Source organism: Netta rufina, assembly GCF_964035555.1.
Source record: "Netta rufina genome assembly, chromosome: 20".
In the NCBI taxonomy this organism is placed as follows: Eukaryota; Metazoa; Chordata; class Aves; order Anseriformes; family Anatidae; genus Netta; species Netta rufina.
In genome coordinates this window covers 5,971,573-5,991,310 of record NC_140144.1, presented here as the reverse complement: position 1 = coordinate 5,991,310, position 19,738 = coordinate 5,971,573, and the positions used below count along the sequence as shown (strand labels likewise).

General features: G+C 49.0%; 1 protein-coding gene across 1 annotated transcript in view; it reads right to left on the bottom strand.

Annotated features, from left to right (window-relative positions):
- The window catches only part of COL27A1 (collagen type XXVII alpha 1 chain), a gene marked incomplete at its 5' end in the record, with an annotated part of 148,529 nt that overhangs the window by 111,928 nt on the left and 16,863 nt on the right, over positions 1 to 19,738 (bottom strand). Inside the window, 2 exons of the mRNA XM_084298834.1 lie at positions 4,475 to 4,528; positions 12,415 to 12,468. Of these exons, the coding sequence (XP_084154960.1) occupies positions 4,475 to 4,528; positions 12,415 to 12,468 (108 nt within the window). The remainder of the gene's footprint in view (positions 1 to 4,474; positions 4,529 to 12,414; positions 12,469 to 19,738) is intronic.

Below are 19,738 nucleotides of genomic sequence, written 5' to 3'. Positions count from 1 at the left end.
GAGAGGCTTTCAGGCTGGCAGAGGGAAGAGGCACACTTTATCTTAAGTGGCAGTATGCATTATTTTCTTGTTCAACAACCGTGACGAGAGAAAGTACAACTGAAGACCGATCTTCTGACAAACCCAGGCTGGAATTTCAGCAGCATATGAATGTCTAATTTCAGTAGATGCCTTTGAAAATCCCGGTTTAAAATCTTTAACAGTGGAAAGGTGGCGTGTGTACCTAACAGGTTAAGAGACAGAAGCAGGAAAAAGTAGAAGAGATTTGAAGCGTGCCAGATTCTTTTGGCAGGGGAGAGGTAAGGCTTAGCACACCCAGCAGCTTAGGTCTGTATAACATTGTGCTGGCACGGCCAGGACAGTATCAGGCACTGGCTGTGTGACGCCCCTGGGATCACAAACAAGTCCCTATCTCTGCATGCCACGTCGGCAGCCTGGGATTCAAAACTAACCGAAAGCACAGGACAGTTGTAAGGGGTAATTAATCTTTGTCAAGTGGAGTGCTTGGAGGGAAAGCGAGATCCTACAAAGGAGTAATAATATTTACTACCTGGCATTTCTCATTGACAGCACAAAGATCTAGCTATGGCCAGCTGATTTTCCATGCAGCATCACTGCGACGACTTCCCAGACATACTTCCCACCTAGCAGAGTGTCTGTCTCCCCTTCTCCTGCTCACCATCCATCACAAGCTGCAAGGTTCAGGGAGAGACTGCTTGGCTACGGACTGTAGGGAGCACTGCTGATTCAAGGCAGATGCGTCTGTACAGATCCTGAATGAAGGCTGCCTGCCTTCCAAGCAGTAACTGAAGTCATGCAGGCGATCTTGCTTTGCACACAGCTGCTATCAGGGCAATTCTCCCACTCTTTGAGCAGGCTGTGGGTGCTATCACTGCTTGGAAAAGATTACAGCAGTCAAGATCACAGGGTATTCATTTCTACTCTGCAAAATGAACATACTGCTGCATATAGACACCCACCACCCTCCACAAACGTGCTCCGTGAGATGACTCCAAGCCATGCAGAGGAATACAAGCCTCTCACATTTTTCCCTGGAAAGCTCCAGACCATGTTAGCGAGGACTGTGTCTCATACCACACTTCTATTTTCAACACTGCTGCAGTCCTCACACAGGGGGGGAGCTCGGCCACGGTGTGATCACAATTTCCTAAGATTAATCAACAAGACTGCATCAGGGCCAGAGAGGACAGATGGCTGGATGTTGAGGGCTGAGACAGAGGATTAAGTGCCCAGCTCTTCTTGTGCAGCAACTGCAACAAGAGAATGCCCCTACACCTTGTCCATCGGCACCTTGCCCACAAGCCTCTCGCTTCCCCCTTCCTCTTGTAAAGGAAGAAATTGCTTTCTTCTGTTTTTCTTCCCTACATGAGAGAAGTTGATGGCTGTGCAATTTAAACACCTCAGCTTTGCAATCCCACTAATAGTATTCCAAACATCAGAGGCATCAGAGCCAAACCATTCACTAAAAGGAAAATTCAACTTTGCCTCACACTGTAACAAGAGAGATTTATCCAGAGCAGCTAACTAAGCAGAACATACCAACATCTGAGGTAAAGGCTTCTGGATAAGAAACACAAACCCAACTCTTGTAGTGCCTTTGGAAAACACCCTGCTGGACAGGTAACTTCCCTCCTGGTCCCAAACACTCCTAGGACATCCTCAGAGCTGCATCTATTCATTAGCAAGAACGCCCCTCCTGCTCCCCCCAGCAGGTTACAGATCCCACAGCCAGCATCCCCAGCCAAATATATGTCTGCATCTGCTTAAGAGGTTATCTGCTACAATCAGTCTTTTCTAATTAGATGCAACAGCAATGTTGCAACTGCCAAGGACAAAAAAATGAAATGCCAAGAAGTGGCAGGAAGGCCTCTTTAAAGTGTTGCACGTTATAAATTGCTGAGAAAAGCAGGATGAGCTTATTTCTCGGGTGGCACAAGTGGGTGTACTGCCACTGAAGTCAGTGGAAGCGTGCCCAAACAGATCGGTGGGAATTTGGCTCAACAGCTACATACAGCTCTGTGCAAAGCGAGCTAAGTACAAGCTTAGCTTGCTCAGTACAAGGGCCTGTGAGTGCTCAGCTCCAGCCACCAGAACAAGGTGTGCTCTGCACAGGACAGATTCAGAAATAGTCTGACAACACAACACCGGTGCTCGCCAGCACAATGTACCCAGAGAAAAGATGCACATGGACATCTCGGACAGCTGCAGCGCTGAATCACATCCCCTGTACGTAGGCACTGACCGACCTTGTGAGTGCTCTGTTAATTCAGCTCATAAAAACTGTGCTTTTGGGTTACTTCCTAAGTGACAACGACTTGGTGTTAGTCATTATTTCCAAACTCTATCTATCTGATAAGTTCAGTTTCCTTTCCAAGTTGCTCCTTTTTTTTCCCTGTTATTAATGGTTGTCCAGGGAAGACCTGGCCCTGCTGGCACTGCCACCTGAAGGCTCCCAGCACAAATTCAGGTTGGGGCTGCCCTTCACAATCCATAATTTTGGTCATGGGCTGGATGTGCTAAGAAGATACCAGGTTCCAGGTGCAGGTTTGTCAAGCCTGGTGAAGGGAATTGGTATTTAAAATGTAAGGAGGTGAAATACCTTTTTTTTCTTTTTCTGTGACTACTAGCTTCTGGGACTGGTGTAACACCTAAGAACTTAAGGCAAGGAGGGAAGTCAAAGCCCTGGGAACTGATACACATCTTCCAAGAGCTGCTTCACATGCAAAGGTCTTGCAAATGTGGCTTTGCAGGCTCTAGAAGCTACTAGAGGTGGAGTTACACCTGGGCCCGGGCTGAGCTCTCAGATCCCTTTGCAAACTCAGTGCTTCTTGTGACAAAGCCTCACGGAGAACAGTCTGATCCTGCAAATGGTGCCTGGGTAAAATTACACTACTTAGTACGGACTGATGGCACCAGATCTCTGCTGCTGCCTGCTACAGCCATCCCCCAGCTGAGGGCTTCTGCTGCCAGACGGACTGTTCAGCAGGATGGGGGGAAATACCTATAGGAAGTTTTAATTTCTAATAGGAGGCCAGCTGAATATAGCTTTATTACAGCCAAATGATGTTTTCTGACAAGGTATTGGACTGAAGTCCAAAAAAAAAAACCAAAAAACTATAGCATAAAAAAACAGTTTGATTGCACAGATTGGATCAGGCTGAATTTGCAGGCCTGGAAGTTAGGTAAAAAGGACTTTGATTTGACTTGTAAAACTCAGCAAGTGTGATCTGGAAATCACTGATGGAGAATAAATGCAGAACACTGAGACATAGAACTTTTACGGCCTCACTTTGCAGGCCGTATAGCCATACTTCAGAATCTAAAACAGCTGCTGCTCACCACCACGTCTCCAGTGCCTAATTTTTAATCGCGTAATGGCAGCACGCCAGGTTTCCAGAATCTTTTTCCCAGAGCATCAGCAGTGCTTCTAACGGCTCTGCCTACTGATGAGATCATAAAAAGAAAGGAATCTTGCTTGCACCTTTCTCTGTGTTTGGCTGAAACATCCTGCAGCTTCCTTGTTAGTGAAAACCTCTACGAAGCTCTGCCCCTTGAAACTCAACGACAGTTTGGCCCCAGAAAGGCATTACGAGACATAAATCTATTCCCGTGTAACCGATGACACCAAAACAAAGCAAACAAATTTCCCAAGAACTTCACAGACTTTAGGCAGCAAAAAGTCTTGGACGCAGGAACAAGCTGGGAATTCAAACACCTTTCTGCAGGATTTTGCAGCAGACTGTATTAGCTCCCCTTTGGAGCTGAATGTGTGTGAACATCCCCGGGCAAGGGCAGGGGCCTGGCAGTGGGGATGCCCCCAGCACCATGGGGGGACACGTGCACAGGATAAAAAGGGCAGAACATGGGGTTCTGGCACTGACACCTCACAGGTGACTCACAGATGAGGACATCTAGGAGCAAGCAGTTTGGGAAGAGTGCTGGCTGCCCAGGAACTGTGCAGATGGAAGGAGAAGTGAGGGATCTTTAGGAGGAGGAAGGCAGAGGAGATGTGGGTGCTGCCGGCCCCCCACTGCTGTGTGGATGCACAGGCAGATGAACAGGCCACAAAATCCATGAGAAATAAAGTGAGCAAATCAGGACGTGGGGCGACTTTGTGAGTGGGAGGCTTCCGCTCACCCTCATCTCAGCAAAGCAGCGTGCTCCCTGGCACAGAGCGAGCTTCAGCGGGATCCTAATTAGGCACTGTTTGAAATTAGGGAGAACCAAGAACGAAGGCGCACAGCGGGGTCTCCTGCAGGCACAGGAAAAGGCTTGTGCTGTGCTGCTGGAGGGCCTGTGCCGAGCAGAGGGGAGGGGATAAATGGCTTCAGCTTCTCCTCGTTTTGTGTGGGGCAGGACGAAAAAAGGCTGAACTTCCCCTATTGGTACGTCCCCGAAATGAGAAGGCAAAAGCTCTGAGAAGGCAAAACTCCTCGTGCTGATGAATACTTACTTTCAGGCCTGGGGGGCCAGGTAAGCCAGGGTTTCCGTGGGGACCTGGAGGACCCTAAAAAACACAACAAACACAAAACGTTAGTCAAGAGGCAGATGTCCACGGCAGTCACAAGAGATGCAGGAGGCCAGACCTGCCAGCACTGGGACACAGCATCAGCGGGGCCCTCCCTGGGAGCCCACGGGTGGTAATAGCAGCCACCCGTTCCTCACCTGTACAGAAGGTGACATTTACTTATCCCCACAAGATACATGCCAATGAGGCGATTCAGTGACACCAAACATCCCATGTCCAGGAACAGGAGCTACCTGGGGTCAGGGGAGGGAAAGCTGTGCAAGAAGTCCCAGCAAAAAGGGATGGAGATAGGCAGAGGGCAGAGGAAGGGCATGGGGGTGGTAACAAGTTGTTTTTTGGTGAAAATGGAAGAGAACAGAAGTAGTTACAAAAAGGAAAATTTTAATTGCTTGGCTATTTATTTAAGATGAGCTCTTTTCCCCTACAAGGCAAACAGATTTTTGTCTTTAGAGGCCTGGAAGAGAACGGATGGCAGGACAGTAAAATGGGAGGTGAGGAGACAGGACCCCGTTTAAACCATTTAACTTGGCATTCTTGCATAGGTCTCAGAAGCCATTGACACTGTCAGGGTATCCACCTTAGGTCACACACACCGGTATCTCCTTTTACATCATGTTTTAAAAGCACTCTGCATATTTTCCGAAGCCTATTTAAGGAATTATCTGGAATAAGCAGCTAAGAATAGTTTATCCTGGGATTGTATATAGCACAAAAGATCTGTTAACCTTTCAGGCAGAAGTAATAATAATTCTAAGTCCTCTTGAACGCGTTCCTGGGAGATGAAACAACCTGAAGATTCAATTCCAAGGGCTCCTGTTCTGCCAGCACTGTGTGAGCTTTACACCACCGTCAGGAGCACTTTAATGTACCCTCCAGCTAGGAGGAATACAGGCTGGGGGATAAAAAGCCAGTCAAGTGCTTTCTCAGTAAGCTGTAGTATTTCCAATAAGCACTTTAGCATATGTAGGGCCAAAATCTTCAGGATCTGATTTCCGAGGAAGATCGCTGCAATTAAACATGCGACTGCCAGCCAAGTTCAGTGCCCCTGCCCTCTTTTGAAAGAGTATCAGTGGGCTAATGTTTATTCAGTTTTATTTTTACTACACTGTAATAGAAAATAAAGGCTTTTTTGTCTAGCTATTGTATCTTGCGGTATAGACAGTTGATGAGTGCTCAGCACTATTTCACAACCCATGCTGCTCTGCTGTAACAAGCTGTTCAATTAAAAGGCTGAGACTGAACTTTTCAAAGGACATTTTTTACCCAAATACTTTTATTGTCCCATTCTTAATTTCCTCCCAAATTTTCAACCGGAAATTCTCTGATAGTTTAGCCTGGCTGTGAATTTTCAATGAAACTGAAAGAACTTTAATTAAAATTAAGGACTTGGAATGACAAATTATCATCTGAAAACCCATATAACTGCTGCAACCACAGCACACGGGCACCCAGTGGTCTTGAATAACTTCATCTCCCCAGTAAAACACGGCATCATCTGTCCACTTCACTGGGTGGGATGCAGAGACTTCACGTTTTGCCTAAGGTGGTTCAGCAAGCCTGTAGTAGCAAAAGCACCTGAACCCAAGTCTTCCAGGTCCTAAATATGGATGAAAATCAATACAAGTGGCAGAAACCAGAACAGGAAAGCCTTTATAAAGGATGAGTTCCTAAAAAGCACTTATACATAAGCAATAATCTAGGTAGCACTGAACAGGGTTCATAAATTTAGGCTACTGCTAGATTTGAGGAGGGAATTCAGCTGTTATTCAACTTCGAAGTCGGCAGCTTGGCTCTAAGCCCACGTCAGTGCAGTTAGCTGAAATCTGTGCTCCACCATAGCCTGGGGCAGGCTTATAACAGCGTCAGACTGGAGGGAACAGCTTGGTGTGACTCCTAGCTGACAGGGAGAGTTTCCAGGAGGAAACCTGGAACATGGGAAGCTCGGCCGCCCACCCAGAGCTCCTGGATAGGAGACGAATCGTTCCTCCAGCCAAATTTGGTGCAGTGCTTCCAGAGCTAAACCAAAGCACAGCGACATAATCATAAAAAAGTCTTAACCAGAAGTGGAACTGTAAAGGAGGAAAGACTGGAGAAAGCATCTGGTCCCAGTATTCAGGGATAAAATGTGTGATTATGAAAAAAACAGGCTCCTGACATACAAGATGGAGGCTTTAACACCGAATTCAACAAGACTCGTAGTGTGTAATCCGAGCAGAGGATGATCAGAACCCCATCCTGTTCCCAAAGACCAACGTGGTCTCATCCTAGCGAGAAGCAGCCACATCCTGCTGATGGGGTGACGGTGGGAAGTCCAGCCTGGCACACCAGTGACTGCCGGAACCAAATCTGGGGGCTGTGCTAGACATTTTAAACTGCTCTCGTAACTGCGGAGAGAAAAGGGCGTAGCCTGGCAGGAGTCCTAAAAATGGTAAAAATAACCGATCTTGATGTGTTCCAACATGGTTAGTCCTGAATCTATGCTTACACCCACATTCTTGGCAGAGTTGGAAGATGCAGCGTGGTACAGTTAGCTGGGCTGAGTAACAAAAGGTACGGGACAGCATCCGCCTCGGGAGCTGTTAGCAGTACGAAATCTGAACTGACAGGCCTTATAAATTAATCCACGCACTGATCTGCAAACCCCAGTAAAAGTCATCGTGCCCCCGAGCTCCCCACCCTTGCTCTATTAAACCCTGTCCAATGCTGTTCCTCTCCTCCTGCTGTGCCCAGCACAGCTGCCCACCTGCAGCCGGTGCTCCCCGAAATAGCTCCTGTTCTGTGGAGGAGCCATTCAAGAGTTAATTGCTCTGTAGGTCTACAGCTAATTGCTATATTCTACTCAGGCTGTCCTGGATTTAATTCAATTCCCCACTCATATCTAGAAATGAGGATCCTCCTAAATATATTTATCATCATTATACTAGTTTTGCTTCTCTTTTCTACACACAGGATAGGACAACGCTGAGACCACTGGGTCAAAAAATCCCACAGCACGTTACTATTTGCAAATGTGCCTTTACCCACCTGCTTTGACTCCTTTATAACTGCTGAAACAACCCAGCCTAGTGACAAGCTGCCTTGCATCTGAAATCGCCCAAAAGCTGCACCACAAATTCCATGGAAAATGTTATCAAGGGGCAGCAGCAGCCCAAGGCTCTGCAGCAGCGAGGACAGAACAATCCCCGAATGTGTTCTCCAAGCGAGGAGGGTTTCCCAAAGGTGACGTGTTTGTAATCTCCCTGGAATGTCTTTCCCGTGAACGAGAGCCACTTGAGAACGGCTCTGCACCATCCAGCTCCTCGGGGTGACGTGCCTGGAGATGGGACCCTGCTCACAGAAGCGCTTTTATGTGTAGTGTTTCACAGCCCACAAAAATTAACAAAAGTGGGACTGTGCACAGCTGCCCCCATCCCTTCAGCAGTCACGAGGCGGGGGGAAATACCCTCCAAACTCCTGCTAAATGCTGGAAGGCTTCAGTCAGAGGAATGACCACTCATTCAAAACCCATTATGTCTTGAGGTTTCACTGAGTAAAGCGACTTCTTTGCTCCTGACCTGCAGATCCCACTCTGACCTTTGGCTCACTGAAAAATGAGCTAAATATTTATAGTGAAGCCAAACAAACACTTCTTTTCAGAAACTGGAAAATCTTCCTCACGGAATGAGGATACCGGGGAGCCTGAAGAGCTGACTAAGTTCTTGCTTGTTTTAGGGGGGAAGCCCTGCATTTTGAAGGAAAGGGAGACTTTCTGCAACCACAGGCCAAATGTAACAGGGACGTGTTATACCGGGACCTTGCAATCTCTCAAGCTGCTACGGTTCACAGCAGGATGGTAAGGGCATCCCAGAGCATCAGTGAATGCTCGTGTGCTTCCTTCACCCATCCTTTTGGGTTTGTGCTGCAGTGGGCTGAGGGGCTGGAACAACTGCAGCATGCCAGGCTTTGGGGCCTCATTCCAAATTGTGCCTCCAGCCTTCTACGTGGCCGTGGGTAAAACACCTCCCTTGGGTAAAACACTCCCCTGGTACCTGAGAGCTCACCTGTCTGAAGGGGAGGCTGACTTCCAGCGGGTCCTGGCTCCCTACGTTATTTAGGAGCTCAGACCATGGCTCCTTCTTGCTCTTCTGGGAGATAAGCCAACAACTGGACTCCTGTCACACATCAACTTCTGTCTCCATCACGCAGGAGGAGGACAAATAATAAGGGTCTCCTTTACACCGGGGGGGGGACAACAAATAACAAGGGTCTATGAAGCACTTGTCTGAAAAGCACCAGTTAAAACCAAGTACCACGTTTCGCAGGATTCTCTGCAGTCAAATCAAGTTGTGGGCACTTTTCTGGCCTAATTACACCAGTGAGGACTGCAATGAGCCACAGTCTGTGACCAACACAAAGATGCTGGCAGCCCAGCACATGGGCAGCCCTGCAGCGAAGCTGCTCGAGGCCGGGGTGAGGCGGAGAAGCTCCGGCAGCACAGCAGCCACGGCTCCAGAGGGAGCCCCTTGTTGGCAGCTGCTTGCAGAGCTTGTTAGCACAGCTCCGCCAGCAGAATCCAGCCCAGCTGCCACCTCCCCGCTAAACCTTGGTGTTTGAAGGAGTGTAAAGGTCACCAAAAAAAACTGCTCCAGGCTGGAGTGTGATGCACAACCTGCACTGAGCTGCTTTGGGGGCTGTGTGCGTGCCTGAGTGATGCTGCTTGGAAAACGCATCCCACCTTGTGCCTGGCAAAGTGCGTCCACATCACAGGAACCTGGGGAAAGCCTTCCCTGCTAAAACTGCCTCCCCTCCAACAGGCACTTTAACAGGCAGCATTTTAACTCCTTTCCCTTGGAGTCAGTCCCTTTTGCAACAGGGAGGAAGAGAAACACTCGGCTTGTATTTAATAAACCTCTCTGCCTTCGCGGTTGCAGAGGGGGGCATGCATCCTGAATGTCTCTCAACAGACCTCTGATTCTGAGTGATTGGCTGTACAAATGATTTAATTGTCTTAAAATGGGGGGGTCAACATTTAAAAATCACGGAAATGGCATTTTCAAGAAGACTGCTGCTCCCCACTTGGCTTCTAAGCCGTGCTGCACTTGAGCGCTGAGATGCGCCCAAACCCAGCCTCCTTCATGCTATTACAGACTGGCATTTGTTACTGTAAACCAGGGCATTTGCTTACATGGAGAGCAACGTTCTGACTCTGCATGAGTCCAGAGAGATTTATCTGCTGGAAACCAGGAGGCAGAGTCATGGCTTCAGCCAGCTTTTCTTACAAACTGTCGCTGACCACAGTCTCACCCTCGACGCAAAGGCTAAGCTGAGCTTTCATTTTACTCTGACCAATATGAGGAGAGAAAGGGAAATAAAACAGAGGCGATACAGAATTCAAAGGAGTAGAAATACTGCGCTACATCAGCAAGACAGACACTTTATGGACTTCACAGCTACAGAAGGTCATGAGTCAATTGCTGCAGCTAGATTTTCAAATAAGCCAAGTTACTGTACAGGCATTAATAATGTAGAAATTATGCAAGCTACAACAAGGGCAATTATGTCTCATGCTCTAGGCCATAGACTGCATTGGTGACAAGAAGAAATCCATCCTTTCCCCTGGCACCCAGCTCTGCAAGTTGCACACAGTACTCACCCCCACCTCGGGAGGTCCAAGCTTGGGCTGGAGCCTCACGGGACACCTCATGGGCTGCCCTTGGGCTGGGCTGGTGTAAAAATTGTGTGGCTGCTTCGTTTGAAGACCAAGTAAAGCAGAGGTAGAACATCCCCCCGGCCGTGTTGCACGTTTATTTTTAAGTGAGTCATGCACAACAAAAGCAAAAGATGCAAGAATTCCCCTAAGCATGTCTTAGTTTCTGGCAGTTCCTCTTTCTTGCAGTTAAATCTTTAAACCCTGAAGAGCCACGGGAAAAAAAAATACTAGAAACATGTTGCAAAGTCAAAATATCTTACGCACAGAGCAGTTCTGTCTCCAGTGCTCCAGGCCAGACATTTACAGAGTGACCCTTTTGCCCCCTCCCAAAATTAGCACAGCCTCTTTGCAGCAGCCTGAGCCAAGCCAGGCTCAGCTGTGCTGAGCACTTCCTAACTGGGAACTCTTTTCTGGGCTGATTCTCAGCACCTTTGGCAGGGACTGAGCTCAGAAATCCTTTGTTGCTCATTGTCTTTCAGGGGATTGTCTTAAATATAGGATGGAGCATGCCACGGCTGGGGAGTAACACTGAGTTGTGACATGGTTTCCACAATGTTTTTTTTCCTTCTAGAAAAACTCGAGTTTTGGTAGGTAGTGGAATTCAGAGCTAGAGGTGAAAGCTGGTCATTCATACAGGCAGGGGATGCAGCTGGGGCTCCAGACACGGAATTTGTTTACACACCACAGGATTGCAAAAAGTAACACCTAACACCCCCTGTGAGCAGTGAGTTGGGGTAAGACCAAGCTCTCGGCCTTAATGGGGACTTGCTAATAATGGCAAACTCCAGGCCATCTGCTGATGTGGTCGCTGTTCAGACATTGGTAAGCAGAAAACATTGGAGCTGCATAACCAGTTGTGCTGATATTCCACCAAAGAACACGATCATAGAATCGTTTAGGTTGGAAAAGACCTCTAAGATCGTCTAGTCCTGCCTTTAACCTAGCACTGGAACACCCGTATCTGATGTGGAACGCTTTGTTTCAAGCCTGATGCTATCTAGTGCCCTATGCTTACAGCCTCAGTCAGCGTTCAGGTCTGTTGATATCCATGTCTGTGCTGCAGTTGGTCCTGCAGACCTTTATTATTATTTTTTTTTACTGTTACAGAAAGGAGGTGCTTTTATCTTTACCAGTTGCTGCAAGATCTCACAGGACTGTAACAAGTGTCCTCGGGGAATGCACAACCCTCTAGCTCTTAGCCTCTTGGTTATTCTTTAAAGACATTACATAGGGCTGAGTTTGAGCCAAGTATGTGTGAGCAAATCTCCCTCTGCTGCCAGGCCAGGATGCTGCCTGGATCACAAATCCAAATATTCCCTTATTTCAGCCTCAGACACTTACATCTGTTGGATTCCCAACCCACATCAGTGCAGCGCTCAGGAAATGTGCTCCACGACCATACCTTGCAGGACAGCACACTGCTGCCACGAAAACGTGCCAACAGTTAACCGTATCGAGGTAGGGCACGCTGCCCAGCTTTGAGAGACTATTTCTGCAGCTAGGCCAATGCAGAAAGCTTTTCTCACATAGCACAGCTAGCTGCTGCGCTCAGCTCCAGGCGTTTCCTCAGCATGGCATCCACTGCTCAAAGATCTGCACCAGACTTTAGTGTGGGGAGGGAAAAAAAATCAGGAATTTGCAACAAATCTTGTAGGACAGCTCAGGTGTTTTGTTCTAGATCTTGAAAATGAGTCAGAGAACAAGTCTCTGGTTTGGGAAACACAGAAGTTTGTCCTTGCTACTGAATCCTTGATCTTAGACCATGGTCCTACTCTGAAGGCACAGTGACAGTGAAGAACTGCAAAGGAAGCAGCCTAGGAAGAGTGGAGAACAGGCAAAAAGCAGCCAAAGCCAGTACCAGCAAGTTTGCAAGAAGGAAGGGATCCTGGAGATCAAATGAGAGATGGGGCTCCTCATCCTTCTGACAGCCATTTGGAAACATTCATCCCCAGCTTTGCTGAGGTCAACCCTTAGCTCAGCGAGGCTGCAGATCACCAAGCTGTGGCATCCTGAAAGCCTTTAGCATGGAAGGGGAGAAAGGAGGAAGGGCAGACCTCAACAGTGGGGCTTGAAGCAATCCCTGCTCAGCCAGAGGACCACACACCAGCCCTTGGAGCAGTAGGACACGTGGATACAAGTACAAATGGAAAGAAACAGAAGTTTTTAAACCACTCACCCGGGAACCTCTCTTGCCAGGTGGTCCTGGTAAGCCCGGCAGACCTGGGGGACCCTAAAAAAAATAAAAATAAGCATTACTGACAGCTCTACATCAGGATATTGCTCCTGACTGCTTCAGAAATACCCATAACGCAACCATTTGGAGAAAACCTGGTGACATGGACCATGTAATGATAAGGCCAGAATCCACCTTCAATTTATACTATCACTGTAAGGGGCTAAAAGCCGTGTCCGTAACATCTGCAGAAGCACGTATTTCCACAGAGCAGAGACAGAGTGTTCACATCTCTCTGCTGAGGGCCACATTTCCCTGAGCACAGCCATGTTTCACACTTCCAGCTTCCTGGACCCGTGCTGGAAGGCAGGGGTAACACAACTGCCTCCCAGCCCCAGTTTCCTGCTCCATGCTGGCACACAGCAGCAGTGACGTGTTAGCACCTTGGCGAGGGTGGGCTGGAATAAACCACGGGTTCCAACACACACCGCCTGAGGGTGTACTGGTATCGTCGGCTCCGACACGAGTTGCCACCTAATTGCACCCAAGCACTTCATATTTTAAAGCAGCGTGTTATAAAATGTAATAAAATTGGTGTCGGTGTTGGGAATTCCTAAGCATGGCTCTGAAATACAGGAGAGGTGGAAGGAGACGGGTCAGAGAAGCGGGGGCTCTTGTAAGGGGGTGAGAACAAGCTGGAGATATTCAGCTGCCCAGCTGCACGCTGATCTGAAACAGGTTAGGAAACAACATTTAACCAGCGAGGTCTGAACTTCTTGGAATTTATTCATTTATGTATTTATTTATTTTTTTCAATGGACTGGAGAATTCCGATTTCTGGAGAGCCGCTTGCAACTGCTAATAGCTCTGCAAAACGCCTTTCCCCCCAAGCCAAACATGGCTAACAACAATAGCTGTTAATTAAAGCGTCTCCCAGAGGATTTATATTCTAGTAGCTGGTTACAAAAGCTGGGCTTTCAGTGCATTCAGGGAGGACAGAGGTCCAGAGCAGGCGGCTGAAGGATGTTTGGAAGGCGGCCTGAGCTCTCCAAGGCGCAGCGGTGAGGGAGCAGCGTGCTGTGGGGAATTTGGGTGCAGTGCACGGAGCAGGTGCTGCTCGTGCCCTGAGACCACACGGTGCCGACACAGCCTCGCTTCCTTCCCAGCAGCTTTTCCCTGCAGAAATGCAATGCCCGACGGCAGGGCCCGCTGCAGGGCCGACCCCGTCGCTGCTGAAGGGCTTCCAGGCAGAACTGCTCAGGCTCTGCTGCGCGTTGCTGGCCCTGAGGAGCGGAAAGTTCACGCTCTCCAATCGTCAAGTGCGGGATTTAGTAACAAAAACAAACCCTGGAGATCCCTACCCGAAGGCTCCTGCCCAGCCTAAGATTGCAAACAGAGAAAACCTGCCCGAACCATACAGGTAACTGACAAAGGAACACTCCCCTGATGTTACCAGCCTCAGGTACAGCGGGTAAGCAATAAACTATCGGTGTAAGAGAGAGATTTTAAAAGACATCCAACCAAACCTCATGACAGTAGGGAAAAGCCAGAGGGAAGAGTAAACAAAGCCCAGGGCAAGTCTCTCTCTGTGCTAGTAATTTGACAGGACATCAAATGAACCAGAACGTTTCTTTCTGTAGTTATTTCTATCTGCTGTAAAAACATCAAAAAAAAATGACTGATTTAGAGGTGTAAAAGCCTACAGAGGACGGAACAGCTAATGCCCTGCTCTGAGACACGCGAGGATGCACTTCTACTGCTCTTGCTCACTGCTGCTACCCAACACTGCTCCCCGTCCTGGAGATTTCCAGCCTCTGTGGCCTGGGACACTTTATCTGACCCCTCTGCGAGCTGCTTGCTGCTGGCTGACACAGTATTACTGCTCCTTGTATCAACAACCCTCACTGATACAGCTGACCCTCATTTTAGCAATACACACAACTTTTTAATTTGCCATTGTGCCAGCTCAGGGCTCCGCACATAACACAATTATACAGCTGTGCAAATAGACACAATTGTACTATTTTTTTAAGCCCCACGCATAATTGTGCTCCAGAATCCAGGCTTTTATTAAAAAAATCCCCTTGCCCTTTCAGTTGGGAAGATAACTATCAGAAGATGAATGCAACTGATGTAGTGACAGTTAATGGAGTTTACCAAAGATTAATTCAAGTCCTTAACCTCTTCTCCACCAAAAAACTTCAGGGAGATGTGAAAGAGAAGATGCAACTGCCTGAGAAATGTGTTTCTGCATACCAGACTTGAGGTGACCTCTTCTACCTTCCTGCTAACAGCAGCTGCAATTGCACTTGGCCACTTGAGTTAAAATGTTCTCCAAAAACGTGTGCTGTTCAGAACACAATGAAGCTAAAAAAAATACAGAGAGTTAACACCTGCACTGGAGCGGGGATACGGAGTTAGCAGATAGCTGGGGCAGCACAGAAGGAGCTGTGCAGAATTCTGGAGTCCCTTCCACTTTGCTTCAGTTTAATTTGCTGCCTATCCTTCAACCTCTTTTCCTCTCGTGAAGAGCATGGCAACAGATAAATAAGCAAGGCAAGATGGAGATGACTGGGGTAGCTGGTTGAACACGTGTAGTTGTAGAACATGACACGCTGCAAGGCCACGCTCTGCTTTCTCACGTGGTTCCTTGGTAGCTAGACTGGACGGGACACACACCGTGCCTTCTTCGTGACTCACTTCTCCTCTGCCCTGCGCCCCATACATGAGGCTCTGTGTCATCCAGCTCCGGTTTTCAAACACGAGGCCCACGTCAGACAACTGGCTTTGCCTGGGGAGAGCAGTGCTGAAACACACACACAGAAAAATGCACATCCGTAGAGGCAGCCAGAGAAGAATAAGGCTGGACCGGGGCCCAGCTACTTACAGACGATGGATGCTGTCTCACTTAAAACACAAAGCTCCGAGACACCAAGAGTGAGAGCTGCCACGCAGCAGGAGCCAGGTTCTGCCTGCAGGTAGTGCCCAGACAGTCCCCATACTCCATCCTCACCCTGCTGCGGGCATGCAGGGAAGCATTAAATGGACCAAACAGAGCCCGTGTGCACCTTTTCCATCGTAACCCTTGAGAACATCCCTGGGGAAGCCCACTGTGAGCAGTGGGAAGGGCTCGGAGAGGCAGAATTTCCCTTCCCTGGCAGCTGGAGGAGCACAGCACTCCTCCTGCCTTCCCTCTGCACGGATGCTCTGCAACACCAGCACAGCCAACAGCCTCCCGCAGCCTCTCGCAGCAAGCTGCCGTTCCTCGCACCTTGGGTCTTGTCTCCCTGGCTTCTTGCCTGCTCCTTGCTGCAAACCGGTGGCAGGGAACACACAGCCCGCTATCACACGAAGCAAAATGGGAGATCAAGGAGAAACGTGGCAGAACCAGATACTCTCTCTTCTCAAGCCAAGAAGCAGAGCTGTTAACCAGCCTGAACAGCTCCGTGGAGCAGCTCGTGGCAGCCACATGGAAGTTTAACCCTTCTCAGTTTCCCACGGTAGCATTAGCAACGATGCCTGATCCCACCAAATGATTACAGGATTTATTCTAAGCTGCTGCTGGGAAACTTTCTGGCGCTAAAAGGACTTTTTTTCTTAGCTTTTTGTGCTTCAAATTGCAAATTAAGCTAGGTTGTCTGAAAGTGAAATACATCAGGCCCTGAGGACAAGCGAAATCTCACCGTTTCCTCCTGCTGCTGAGATCAGCCTGTTCATCCCCCTGCCCTTCCCACACCAGGACCCTCCTCAGGGCTCCCCCTGCCCCAGCAGCACCCAGCAGCAGAGGTGTCTTCAGGTCTCAAAACCAGAGCAAGGCTGAGCCTATCTGGGGAGAGCTTTGAGGAAAGCATAATCGGTACAGGAATCGGTGCTGGTGGTTTGGGAAATGACTCTCTTCCTTTTGAGTGATTACTGATTCGGATTGCTCAGCTAGCAAAGTATTTCTGTAATTGTTTCCCCAGGGACGGGTACTCAGCCTGGCAGTAAATAGCTGATGACCGCCCAGGACACGATTCAGCTCACATTCCAGAGCACACTGACGGGCTGACACATCTGTGTTTTAAGGTCTTTCTGCTGTATTTCTGCCTCCCATGCTCAGCACCAGTGGCTCCATTCCCCTCTATCCCAGAAATGGCTGCATTTCAGAGCTGGGCACGCTGCTGTGTGCAAACAGGAGAGAGAAGAGGCAACACTCCTCCATCTCAGATGCACACACATGTAGTAAAGTCACCTTAAAAGCAAATTCAGAAAATTCATCGAAAGCTTCTCCCCAGGTTGGCACCCTGAGCAGTGATGTTATTTATCCCTGCAGACCGAGAACCTGCCTTTCCTTCCTGGAGGCAGACGAGGCACATTTCACATGCCAGGCCACTGCCCCAAATCCACTGCTTAGCCTTGAACATCTGGGAAGCAGCAGCACGAAGGGACTGAGCAGCTGCAGGGGCAGCACTGGAATTAGAATTTCCCTGCTCAGGAGAACAGAAAAGAAAAGTTCATCCCAAAAGACACAGCAGCCCCTCCTCACCTCCCTGCTCTTGCCAGGCACTCCGCAGGGAAGCAGACAAGACCTGAACCAAAACCCAGCTTGAACAACTGCCTGAAACAGATCTGGAGGTTTGGAGAAAAAAGTCCAGCACTTTGGTCATGTTCTTCTCCGAGGCAGGTTTATTATTTTATAATTAGGACACATCTGGGTTTCAACCAGGCTATAAACAAAAGCCCTCGAAATTCTGGCAGAAACCAAGATGCTGGTGGGCAGCCAGTCCTGTAATACCATTTCCGCAAGAAAGAGATGTTTATTCTGGGTCTGGGCAACACCTCTCACTGAAAAGTCCTTGTCCACAATTGGATTCCTCATAGCATGGCAGCACAATAGCACATAGCAAAAGATTTGGGTTCCAGCTTGATAAAAAATGCTTTTTTACAGACGTTTCAGGAACAGACTTTGCATGAGAAATCCAGAGGCTCGAGCAATCCCAGACCCTGGAAGGAAGTCTGAAGGGGTGTGAAGAAATAGAGGGATCCCATTCTCTATCACTCACTTCCTATTTTTAGAGGTTTATGAAATAACTATAACTATATATATTCGTATAACACATCCCTACATCCTTTGCAGTACATCTATCTCAGTCACACTCTCAATGACTACTCTTCAAAATGAACTTTGTCTTATGCACATAAGAGCTCTCTGATGTTTAGCCGTTTGCCTACAAGATTTTTTCCCTTTGGGGATAATTTTGGTTAAATTAGCAAAAAATTATGACCCAACTGCATAAGTGAAGCTAAAACTTTTCCCATGTATTATACAAAGCATGCAATTTCTTTCTTTTTCTTTTTTTTTTTTTTTCAAAAGAAAACATGACTCATTCATTAAGAGACATTCAAACGCATTGTGTGTTCCTTAATTTATCATAGACTGTCAGCCTGAGCAGCTTTTTCTGGTACAAGGAGGACTGGAAATAGGCACTTCATATTTTATCAGCGTTCCCAATCACCTCTCTCTCCCCTCTACGCTGATTGAATTGGCGAGGACTGCTGCTCTACAAAAGCAGCCGGGCTCCAAGACAAACTCCTCATGCGGAAGATGGCAGCTGGAGCAGTCTAGACTTGGGACGGGCTCAGAAACATCTGCCTTTGCAATGATGCTGCCTGCCAGCGCCCTGCCACACCTGTCTGGGATGCTGCCACCGGGGTTCAGACGCGGGGACCTGGCCATCCAGACAGGGGCTGCTGGCACTCCTACGTGTCTGATAAGCACGCTCATTTGGTAATGCTATATGCAGCCCAGCAAGACCATGGCTGCACCAGGGCAAGGGGTTGCTGCAGCTCCACGGCATGCCCGGAGCATGAGCATCCCTGCTGGTGGGCAGGGGAGGGGGCTGCAGCCCCATATGCCCCCCAACAAGCCCCCTGCTGCCATAGCCCCAGCCCCAGCCAGCCACCACCACCCCTTCCATGCCAGGACTCAACGTGCATCCCATCGCAGCCCTGCCAGGACTGGAGATGCTGCCCCCAAAACACAACTTTGTCTTTTATTCTTTCATGGCTTTCCAAGCTGCTCACGCACTGGGGGCACGCTGCAAGCCTGCCTGTCCCACGCAGGACCCCGAAACCTGAGCAATGCCCTTGGGGACACACAGCGGGACGCCTGCCAGGTGCTGAGTCAGTGCTGAGCTACTGCCCTAGCGCCAGGCCTGGGGGCTCTTTGCACCATTCCTCCCCTCTCCAGAAGAGATTCAGAGCAGAGATCCCAAATGCTTGTGGTTATTAGTGGTTCCCAAGCAATTTTTTATTTTTATTTTTTAAAAAGAGCATTTTATCCTCCCTCCTCTGGCTACCCAGAAAACCCAACATTCCTGAAGCATTAATGCTCTGCATGTGGGACAGTGCCTCCGTTTCCTGTTGCACAGCACCATGGTGGTCTTTTAGGGCAGATTAATCCACAGACGGTGCTGCCTTTTACTACCAGGTGAAGGTGTCCCCTTTAGCCCCTTGCTTGTATTCCTCTAACCACGTGGACACATCCCTCAACCGTGGGGAAGGGGCCCCTCTGCGTGGCTGAGGTTGCACCGCGGTTATTTTGGGACTGTTCACAAACTGCACAGAGACCACAGCGCCTGAGTCATTGCTGCCTCGTCCCCATCTGTCAATCACACCCCGATTTGGGGACGATCTGGATGAAAGCTGGTCCTCTCTCCTCTCCTGGAGAGGGGGCTGCCAGTCTGTCTCGGCACGCAGATCACAGCCAAAGTGGTCCCAGCCCTTGCTGAAAAGCTTTTCCTACACCCTCCTCTGCCCGCAGTGGGATACCTGAAGTCTTCACAGGGTCTCGAAAAGACCTCGTACCAGGCAGCACAAGCAGACAAGCGAATTAATCACCTTGTCCTCCCACCCTTGCACCAGACTTCACACGTCAGGTCCCAGCCCACGGCCTGCCCCATCCAGGGCTGCGGCATCGCCCCCAGGCCAGGAAGGGCTGCACTGACCTCACCTCAAATGCCTGCCCAACAGCACGAGGACGGTGCCAGGTAATTACTCAGGCACGGAGCATTTATCACCGCTTGCTCTGAAACACGCTCGTCTGGCCATGGGAGCGCTCCATGAATTTCCTCATCCCGATCCTGGTCCTTTCTCCTCTTTCCCTTCCCACGTCAGAGATGCTGAGGGAAGCGTGGTGCAGCGATGTGAGTCACAGCAGCTATCGAACACCGCGCGGCCGCCAGCTCCAGCCAAGCTGTAACCTCTCCCTCCCTAAGTGCCGGCTCGGTTTCCAGCAGCCAGAAAGGATAAGGCCAGGCAGAGCGTCAAGATGTTCTCCTCTGCCTGG